This window comes from Adiantum capillus-veneris, chromosome 1, assembly GCF_014529385.1.
Source record: "Adiantum capillus-veneris isolate H3 chromosome 1, ASM1452938v2, whole genome shotgun sequence".
NCBI lineage: Eukaryota > Viridiplantae > Streptophyta > Polypodiopsida > Polypodiales > Pteridaceae > Adiantum > Adiantum capillus-veneris.
The window spans coordinates 17,945,417-17,955,254 of NC_140931.1; the positions used below are offsets into that span (position 1 = coordinate 17,945,417).

The 9,838-nt window shown below is 44.7% G+C and overlaps 1 protein-coding gene across 3 annotated transcripts; it reads left to right on the forward strand.

The window, feature by feature from the left end:
* The first annotated feature begins 6,080 nt into the window (after positions 1 to 6,080).
* LOC147464380 (uncharacterized) lies at positions 6,081 to 9,838 on the forward strand. Of its 3 annotated transcripts, none has more exons than XM_086514510.1 (5): positions 6,081 to 6,373; positions 7,082 to 7,133; positions 7,615 to 7,705; positions 7,807 to 7,930; positions 9,092 to 9,838. In XM_086514510.1, the coding sequence occupies exons 1-5, from the start codon at positions 6,197 to 6,199 to the stop codon at positions 9,662 to 9,664; spliced, it is 1,017 nt and encodes a 338-aa protein (XP_086370636.1). In that variant the 5' UTR covers positions 6,081 to 6,196; the 3' UTR covers positions 9,665 to 9,838. The 3 variants fall into 3 exon arrangements, with proteins under 3 accessions (XP_086370636.1, XP_086370654.1, XP_086370644.1); XM_086514528.1 differs by having other exon boundaries at positions 6,085 to 6,366; positions 6,982 to 7,133; positions 7,804 to 7,930; XM_086514518.1 differs by having other exon boundaries at positions 6,105 to 6,373; positions 7,804 to 7,930.

The following is a 9,838-nucleotide window of genomic DNA, read 5'->3' on the forward strand; positions in this document are numbered from 1 at the left end:
TTTGAAATTGGAATCTTTCCTGGTACATTGGAAAGTACGAGCCCTAATCTTTTCATAACTCTACTCTTAGATATGAAAAGTTTTATAACTACACAGTGTAGCGGTTATGGGCCTTCATCTTTAAAAGCTTGCTAGCTTACCCACTTTGTACTTCTCGACGTGGTACCACTTTTGTCAACCCTAAGTAGTTATGATGTGCACCACTACCATGTATTGCTCATAAGAAAGATGCAAGGATAGAAGTAAATAAGGGAGTGGAGCAGAGACATTGAATCCAATTGTGTTCCTATAATTGAAACCAATTCTAGAACCCACTCCATTTTTAAAAAGAGTCTTATTATTACATTGACTTCTCTTAGCTTTCACACCATGCTAACTTATCTAATCTATAGAATCAAGCTTGGTAGCATTGCTAGATCAAGGTAGACCAAAATAAGGAATTTCTCTCTCTCTCTCTCTCTCTCTCTATATATATATATATATATATATATATATATATATATATATACACACACACACACACACACACACACACACACACACACACACCAATAGAATTAGAGCACTCCTAAGTTTGTTGAACAAGGGCTAGCACCTCGTGAAAAATAATGTCTATGAGAAGCTCGTATAATGAATGTTGTGCAACATATATTAAGAGGTCGTGTCATGCATCACTTTTAGAAATGTGATAGACTATACATGTAGGAAGAGAGCATTGACAATGTTCCACTTGGAAGAGAAGATAGCCCTATGAGAATAGAGGCGATGTTTCCTTGGCTGCCGCAACAACACGCGGGTCACACACTAGTTGCTAAGTTATATGATTCATTACAAGATCATGGGAGGGTTGTTGAGCTTAAATATGGTAATTATACCGACCTGTTACACCCACGTGAACAAATGATCAACGAAGTTCAGAGGGTGATCCTGAGGACTAAGTAACACATAGCATTAAGGGGGGGGGGGGGGGGGGGGGGGGTATATCGAGGGGGGAGAAGTTCGTGCACAGAAATCAAGGAGATTGCGGCCGTAGATGTAAACTTAAAAACTAAACCCGATCATGAATTAAATCCGACCACAGATTAAACCCGAGCAGCGCCTGTGTTTTAATAATAAAACCCAATAAAAATGACCCAAGGTAAAAATATGTGCGTACGACTGAGATGGTTAGCCCATGAGTCTCAATCTTGGCAGCGAGGCCCTGGGTTCAAATTGGGTCGACGACGGGCCCATTTTTTCGCGCTAGTCTGCCCTTATTTTGCCTCGATTCTCGTGCGTCTAGGTTTAAGCCTCCTCGGCCTTCCCGCGTCCACTTCCGGGCTGCCGATCCCCTTTCTTTAAAGTTGTGTGTCACTTAGTGCCATGGGAGGGTGATAGAAAGAATCCACAAAAAATAGGCCTTGTTAGATATCATTGGCATGACAAAAATGATTGCCTCCGCAATGCCTGCAACCCCGGCCCAACTATGCAGCTGGCAACCCTAGCCTCAAATCTACCGATAGCCCTTGGAGTCCAAGGAAGATTTTGCATGGCGTGGAGTGAACGTTGTTGTCACATATGTAAATTTTGAAGGTTTTGACATTTTGTATTATAACTATTGTGAACCCCTTGCTTGGGTTGCAACATTGTACATGTTGTCCCTTTCCTAATATAGTTCACCTTCGCTTTTATGGCCAAAGTTGAAAAGAAATTTGTTGTGCCTCATTGGCTACCGAAGATGAGCATGAGCAATGGCTTGAAGCTAAATCTCACCTAGCCAACGAACAACTGGAGGAAATCAAGAAGGCGAGATTGCTATCTAGGGGAACTTTCCTGCAACCAGAGCCTTCTAACCAAGCACATTTTTTTAGGGCTCTGAAAGTGAGGAAACATTGAGGCCGTGTGCAAGTGCTCGATGATGAGAAAGGGAATATAATTCAAAACCAAGATGAGATGGTTGCACTTATTCTCAAGTATCTCAGCCAGATTATCGGCCAGCCAGAGACCCAATCTCAGGAAGTGGAAGAAGCCCAGGTGTCTTTACTTGGAAGTGTTGAAAAGAAGGTTCCCCAAGAGGAAGCCAACCGCATGGAAAAGGCCTTCTCTGAGGAAGAATGCTCAGCGGCACTAAAAGCTCTTGGCAACGAAAAGTCCCCCAGCTAGGATGGACTGACGAACTGAATTCTTCAGAGAATTTTGGGAAAATCTCAAGGGTCCAATCACAAGGATGTCCAATCTAGCTGTTTCCGAAGAGTTGTTGGATGCAAGTGCTAAGAGAGGGCTTATCAAACCCATCCCCAAACAGATTTGCTGCTCTCAACTTAAACATTGGCGTCCCATTATGATGATGTCATTAGCATACAAAATTATTTCCAAGGCGATAGCTCTCAGACTTGCCCCCCTCCTGAGTCGAATCATCTCTCCCCATGAGCACGGGTTCATTCAAGGGAGATCTATATATGACAATATCTTGGCAACAATGGTAGGAATAGAGTATGCATCCTTCTCCAAGCAAGAGTGCATCTTGCTGCAGCTGGCCTCGACAAAGCCTATGATAGGATAGAGTGGTCCTATATAGAAGAAGTCATGGGAGCTCTAGGCTTTGGGCCTTGTCTTTGTCGCCTGATACGCACACTAGGTGGTGGCAGCCAATCAGAGCTCCTATTTAATGATAGAATTGTGGAATCTTTTGAGGTTAAAAGGTCTATTAAGAAAGGATGTCCCCTGGCCCCCTTGCTGTTCGCCATCGGGTCGCATCCTCTCATTACAATGCTCGAAGCCAGTGCTACGCGGGGAGAGATTCAAGGTCTGGCATTGCCAGGCAACAACTAGCTATTGGCCAAAATGTTCGCAGATGATTCGCTCATATTCTTGAAGGTGTGTCCTCAAATTTTCAGGAGAGCTCTAGAGATTGTGCAAACATTTGCCGTGGCCTCGGATCCAAGTGCAATATAAAGAAGTAAAAACTAATCTCCTTGTCGAAAATGACTCTTTTTTGACCCTACAGTCTGAACAGGAGAGATTATCTCAAAAGGGAGTTTATTTAGACACCTGTGAGTCCCCCGTAGGGATGGACATAACCCACATTCAAAGATTTCAATGGGTCATTGAAAAAATAAGCACCAAAAGGAGAAGGTGGGAGTTTGTTCTCCTACCCTTCCAAAGCCGGATTAGAGTGATCAATGCTTTTATGATCCCGTATACTGCTTTCCTTAGCCACGTGCTCAAGATGGCTAAGTGTAACTGGAAAGAATTCCTAAAACCAGTGAAAAGGTTTCTTTGGAAGAACAACACAAAAACCTCCCGGCCATGGCAGTGGGCTAGATGGGAGGTAGTTGCTCGTCCGGTAGACCAAGGAGGGCTCGGCATTCTTAACCCTGTTTCTTATGCTGAGGCCCTTTGTGCCAAATTTATGGTCTCATTGGCTAAACAAGACCAAGCTTGGGCTATCATGACCAAGGAAATGCTTGATGCAACAAAACTGGGATAGAAAGGGGGAAAGTGGAAGGGGGTTGTGATGCACGACACACTTCTCGCCCCGAAGTGGTCTTATCTTAGATCTGGTGGACTCTCAGGGGAACTGATGAGGAAGTGCAAAGGTGCTGCTGAGGTTCTGAATGGGGAGAAGTAACCAAATACTTTAAGAACTCCATAATGCACTGGTCCCCTTGGCTCTCTAAAATATTGGGGCCGCCGCAAAGCCCTTACTGGATAGAAATGGCCAGGAAGGTGAATAATAAGGGGCTCGTTCGACTAGAGCAATTTTGGGATGGCATAGGAAGTGCTGGAAAACTGCCGACTCTTTAGCCATCCAATTTCAACTCGGTGGCCTTGAGATCTTACTAGTCTATAGGGTGATTAAAGAGATTGGTAAGGTGGTGATGCCAATTTGTGAATCCAACTTTGAATGGGACGCTTGGAGATGGCCTAGGAGTAGCCTCTTTTGGAAACCACACTCTAAAGGCATCTACCATGCATTAATGCACGAGGTTAATTGGTGTAGCCCCCTCAACAAATTATGGAAGAGGCACTGGACGGAAAAACGGTGGGAGGGAGTCATGGAGAACATCTGGAAGCCAAGATGGCCTCAGAGTATGAAGATATTTCTGTGGAAAGTGATGTGGGGAGCTCAGCCGACGGGGTAAAGATACAAGAAAGAGGCATCGGGTCCGATCGTTGCTTGGGGTGCAGAATAGCCAATGAATACCTAGCCCACCTTTTCATGGAATGCCAGGCAATCAGGGGCATGGCTGGGAAAATATGCAAGTGGATTCAAAGCGCATGGCAAATTAAGTTCTTCAAGAATGATATGTTCTTTGGTAGTAACAAGATGGGAAGTCCTGCTCTTCTCGTTTGCATTCAAATAATCAGGTACTACTTCTTGCACCATATTTGGCAAGCAAGAAACCGCCGCGTGTTTGAGGGGGATCTAGTTGTGGCAAGCTTTTGTGAAATCACGCAAGAGAGCAGATTGATGATCCACATGATCGGATGCAAATAAACCTCAGAGGATTGGTCTAGAACAATACATAACATCTTGTAATAAGTAAAGCCGAGGAGTAGGAGTGGTTTCTTTGCCAAGCAAACAAATTGTAATCCTTTGACCCTCAAGGCTCGGTCTGAGCTCGAGGATTGGTGTATATTTCTGTTCTTAATACTATCCACTCACAATTATGAATTTTGCAAAAAAAATAAAAATAAAAATTGTTGTTGTTAACTTTGCCATGTCACCCTATTCACTATGATTTATCTGGTGGTCCACATCTGCTTGTGGCCCGTAGAACTAAGAAGAAAGGAAGTTGTCGTCATTGTTAGCTTTATCCAATGGTTATAAATGTTGTGCCCTAGAGTGCAACAATTTACTGCAAATGCTCATATTTTACATTTTAATAATCCCCAACGCTATATCTAATCTAAATCTAAATTAACATAATATGGCGGAAGGGTAGCCCTTTACACTTGTTGAAATCTGCGACATGAAGGCTAAACTCCAAAATAGAGAGAAGCCCTTGTGCACGTGATACAAAGGGAGAGAGAAAGAGAGATGTAGCGCGCACATGCTACGGCCACTCTGGCGTTCGGTAGCAATAGGAACCGGGCTGGCCGATTGCCTGTTCGCGCACGTGACGTGCAAAACCGAGCGTTCGTTCGTGCCACTGTCCAGTTGACAAGGTGCGTGCAGGGTGCAAAGTGTTGCAGTGAGCGCCACCTCAGCCGACAACAGCTTTTACAGGCTCTGCGTGCATCCAGCTTCATTCCCGCCAGTTGAACGCTCAACCGTTCAGGTGAACGTGTTGGAGGGGGGGGAGATCATTGCGGTGAGGTCGGCGGCTGAACCGTTGCTTTGAGACAGGGGCGTGGCGGGCATGGTTGACGTGGCAGGCACTTTTTGAATGAACGCCCATTGTGAACGGCGCATGTGCGCACCATAAGAGAGAGAAGCGGCCGGCCATACTAGTAGTACAATATACAATCCCTTCCAAATCATTGGAGGGGTGGCACACCCTCGTCACTAATTGACACCTCCATTTGGAGGTGGGATCAATGGCTCCCGATCACACCGGTTGATTGTGACCGTTGGATTGCTTACGTAATGCAAAAGATTCCCACTTTCTCGGATTCGGGACTTGAACCCACTACCCTCTCCCCCACGGGATTGACTCTAACCACTAGGCTAACGTGCGCTCGTTGAAAGGTGAGTGTGGGATAAGTTTATAGATCACGGCGTCGCGGACAGCTTTACACCTAGTTCACACCGAGTTCACACCGAGTTTGGTGTGGTGCACATATCTTCGAGTTCACGCTTAGTTCACACCTAGTTTAAATATCGATCGGACGGTCCGGATTGCACCTGCCTCGCGACGCCTACTGCGAGCCATTGATCCCACCTCCCTGGGAGGTGTCATTTAGTGACGTGGCACACCTAGTCCAAGTGACATGAATGGATCCCCAGGCCCACAGGCCAAGAGGGTCGGCTGAGAATGCACATTGCACAACATGCGCTTTGCTCGCATCAAGGAGCAGGAGGCGGAAAAAGTCTTTAGTCTTTTGAATATGGCTCTGTTTGATCCAGAGAGTGGACTTCAAATGCTTCACCGACAGTCCTGCCTCTCCGTCACACACACAAAGCACACGCTTTCGAAGTCTCGGCCAATGTCCACCTGTAGAAAGCTATGGCCCATGTGATCACAGAAAGCTAAATTACAGATATTTACTTATGAGCTACATCTCTTCTGTATGGTGTGTCGCCCATTTGAAAATTAAGAAGAAGAAGGAAGCTGGAGCAGGCGTGAGTCCTGTGGGTAGAGAAGAGAGCCGCGAATTCAAATCAGGTGTGCTGCTGCTATCAGGAATTCAACTTGGCCTTGCAAATTGGGGGGATGGAACGTTGCAGGTGCGTTCTTGCAAGATTTCAGTTACATGTTACTGTCGTCTCTCTCTCTCTCTCTCTCTCTCTCACACACACACACACACACACACACACGCCCCACACGGCGCTAGAAGTCATTGTGCGCTCTGGCAGTTATGTGGCAAAAAAATGCTTCTTTGAGTGGGTTCACAACTTGTGAGAGAGAGAGAGAGAGAGAGAGAGAGAGAGAGATAGATGAGTGTGCTTGGTGTCTTAGATATAAGAGTGCAGAGGATGAGTGTGTACAAGCAGGAGCTGGTTGGCTGTAGAAGAGTGAGACGCTTTGCAGTGATCGACGTCCCTCAACAGAATTGACTATAGTCGACACTGTATGGCAGTGTATGCTCACTGTCCAGCTCACCCCGCAATCGCCGCGGACCTCTGCAGTAGCAGAGAAGACGCTTAAATCTTTAAAAAAATCTAATGGTTGGATTCTGGGTGCAGAAGTGCAGAACAATTTATGGCTAACTTTGTCAACGTCGCGCATTTATAGCTGCGCCCCTGTAACAAAATAAACGAAAGGGTGATGTATTCCTGGAGTAAATGCTCTAGCAAGAAATTCCCCTTTAAGGCTTTCAGTTTCAGAGTTTCAGCCTACAGGCTTTCTCGAATCCCAATTCTAATAAAAAAGCAGAGCAACACTTCTCCTTTTCCTTTCGTCTCTTAGTTGAGTCGACTCCTCTGCCACTGCAGATTCCACAGAATTTGAGCTTCGAGGCAATGGCTTCTCTTCTCAAATTCTCTGGTAAATCCTCTCTCTCTCTCTCTCTCTCTCTCTCTCTCTCTCTCTCTCTGTGTGTGTGTGTGTGTGTGTGTGTCTCTCTCTCTCTTACTGATATTTCCTTGATGGGCCCTCTTAACCATCCAGTGATCCCCTGAGCTTTTTTCTTCTAAAATAAATAAATAGCACTGGTCCTCTTTTCAGGAATCAGCTCACTATGAACTCATCAACAAGGGGTGGGTGCCCGGTGGGGTCTTGAAGATCATACAAAGACAGTGCGCAATTCCATTATTGCAAACAGGAGCTATATGCTTTCGTACGAGTCATTATATCTTATATCATTAATTACTAATACTTGACAATTAAGCTTTCTCTAGATCTATATCTATGTAAATGCACCTTATAACGCAGCAGAAGTGAGGCAGAGTTTAGTATACCCATTATTAAATGGGCGTGCACGTGATGGATCGATGGATAAATAAGCTGCATTTTAATGTCGTTGCAGGGAGCAAATGGAAGAAGAGAGGCAGGGACAGCAATTGCCCAGCAGCTCTCAAGACTAAGGCAGCAGAGCAGCGACAAGGCCCGGCCTGTTGGTATGCAATACGTCGCTAGTTCTTGATCAGCTTATTAATTTATCTCCAAGGATGTACATGCCTTTACGTTCTTCAGCAATTCTATTGCTGACATACAGCAGGAGGGTGGGGGACGCGAAGCTGGTGCAAGTGTATGCGGCCCCTACGCAAGACGAGGCCGACCATCCTGACTTGTTGCATCTCCATGGCGGAGTGGAGTTTGATCCAGAAGAAGACTACGCACAGGTGTGTGTGTGTGTGTGTGTGAGAGAGAGAGAGAGAGAGAGAGAGAGAGAGAGAGAGCGCTTTGAGCAGCAGCAAAGCCTCTCACGTATACCCTTAGATGCTCCCATGGCCCGATCAAATCCTTCTTATTGCGATTTGAATTTCTAATTTGTACCGTACTTAATCTATTTTTTTTGATACGGTAACCTATCTTTTTCCAAGCCCTGGTCCGAGAGAGGAAACGCCCCTATAATATGCAATTAGACCCTAAATAGCTACCCTGCATCCTTTAGCCAACCAGTTCTGGATAAAGCTTTTCAATAATCAGATTCACATGATGGCGAAACTATCATCTTCCATTTTCTTGAGCATGGTCTTTCTTTTTTGGGCAATGAGATACTTTTATAAGATCGCACCCACTATGGGCGCGCTTAAGGCGCCTCAACTTCATCGCTAATCCAGTTCCCCTTCACTTCTTGAGCATAGTCTTATGTAAATGTGGGACAACACTTTGGCATTTGCTTATAAAGAAAGACATTGAGTAATGGCACACTCATGGCTCCTTACTTAAGCCCATCTTTGATGTATAATCTCATCAATGTTCATATTAGCTTTGACTTTGTTGGCTTTTCCACATTCCCCAGAGGATAAGAAGTTTAGTGTTAACTAACCTTTTTGGTCTTGGTTAAAATTAGCATCATGGATCAAGCAGTTCATCAACGAGTCAGTGTATAAACCATGCAAAAGCATTGGGCAAAGTTTGAAGACTCTTTAAGATCAAAATCAGATTACGGAACATGCGGATGACAAATTGATTTGCACAAGTACAGGGGTAACAAGGCGAAGTTCCGAAACATACGAATGATAATTTGATTTGCATAATAGGGATAGTGCAGTAGTCAAGAATCCTATGACTACATAATGAATCAGTCCACCCAAAAAAAAAAAGAAATTCACCTATGATATATTTTGCACAGGGTACACAATCCTTGGCTTGCATTGAATGATATCAGCACAATTTGACACATTGTACTATGGAGTGTTAAAATAAACCTGAAGAAGTTTTGCTTCGTCCTTTTCCCATAATGCTTAATCAAAAGTCTTTTTGGTGGGGAGTGGTAGTTATACCCATTGAACCTTCTCCAACTTACCGTTGATCAATTTTGTGGTTTGTAATGCTAGGTTTTAGCAGAGGCTAGATCTCATTTGAAGGTTACAAGCACTTGCAACAACAACAACAACAACACGGTCTCAAGCACTTGTGCTCAACCCTTGCAACACCATCTAGATGCCTACAAAGAACTCCATTCCAAATTAGGGAAGCCTAACAAGCCGTCAAAGCTTTGGAGAAGTGTCTTCTTTTGGCGAAAGTTCTCGTCTAGCTCAGAGAAGCAAGTGGAGGTAGAGTTTGAGAGTATTTTCACAAGTCCACCACACCCAACTCCGAAATCTAATTTGCACAAGGGCACATGTAACCAAAGCAGAAAGGCCAAGGGAAATAGCTTTATGCCTAGGCCTGCTACAAAGGGCAGCTCAAGGCATCTCAACTATGGTTCTAGACCTGCTAGGAAGAACAATTCTGGACCTTTGTATACTGATGGCCTTCCTGCTACGCCCTTCAACATTAAGCATACTAAGAAGTCATACTCCGGTCCTCTTGGCACTGTTAATCGCAACCAAGTGGATCCTCATCGCTCACCATATCAACTCTTGCATAGGACCCCATTATCCTCTCCCTTGTATTCATGTTCTTAGAGATCAAATATCTATTGTAAAAGAGACTAGAATCTCCTATGGTCAGGTCCACCAGTGCGATAACCATTGCAACAACCCTTTTCTCACAATTTGGTTGTGAATTTATCAAGCTTTCAAGGTGCAAGCATTTGTCACAGCATTCGGAAGGCAAATGAGACAGGTGCAAGTTCCATC

What these genes read in the sequence shown, in the direction of transcription:
- LOC147464380 (XM_086514528.1), top strand. Translation starts at nt 6,197, where the DNA reads ATGAGCTACATCTCTTCTGTATGGTGTGTCGCCCATTTGAAAATTAAG. An exon ending in GCAAATTGGGGGGATGGAAC is followed by an intron (nt 6,367 to 6,981) that starts GTTGCAGGTGCG and finishes TCAGAGTTTCAG; the next exon opens with CCTACAGGCTTTCTCGAATC. An exon ending in TTCTCTTCTCAAATTCTCTG is followed by an intron (nt 7,134 to 7,614) that starts GTAAATCCTCTC and finishes ATGTCGTTGCAG; the next exon opens with GGAGCAAATGGAAGAAGAGA.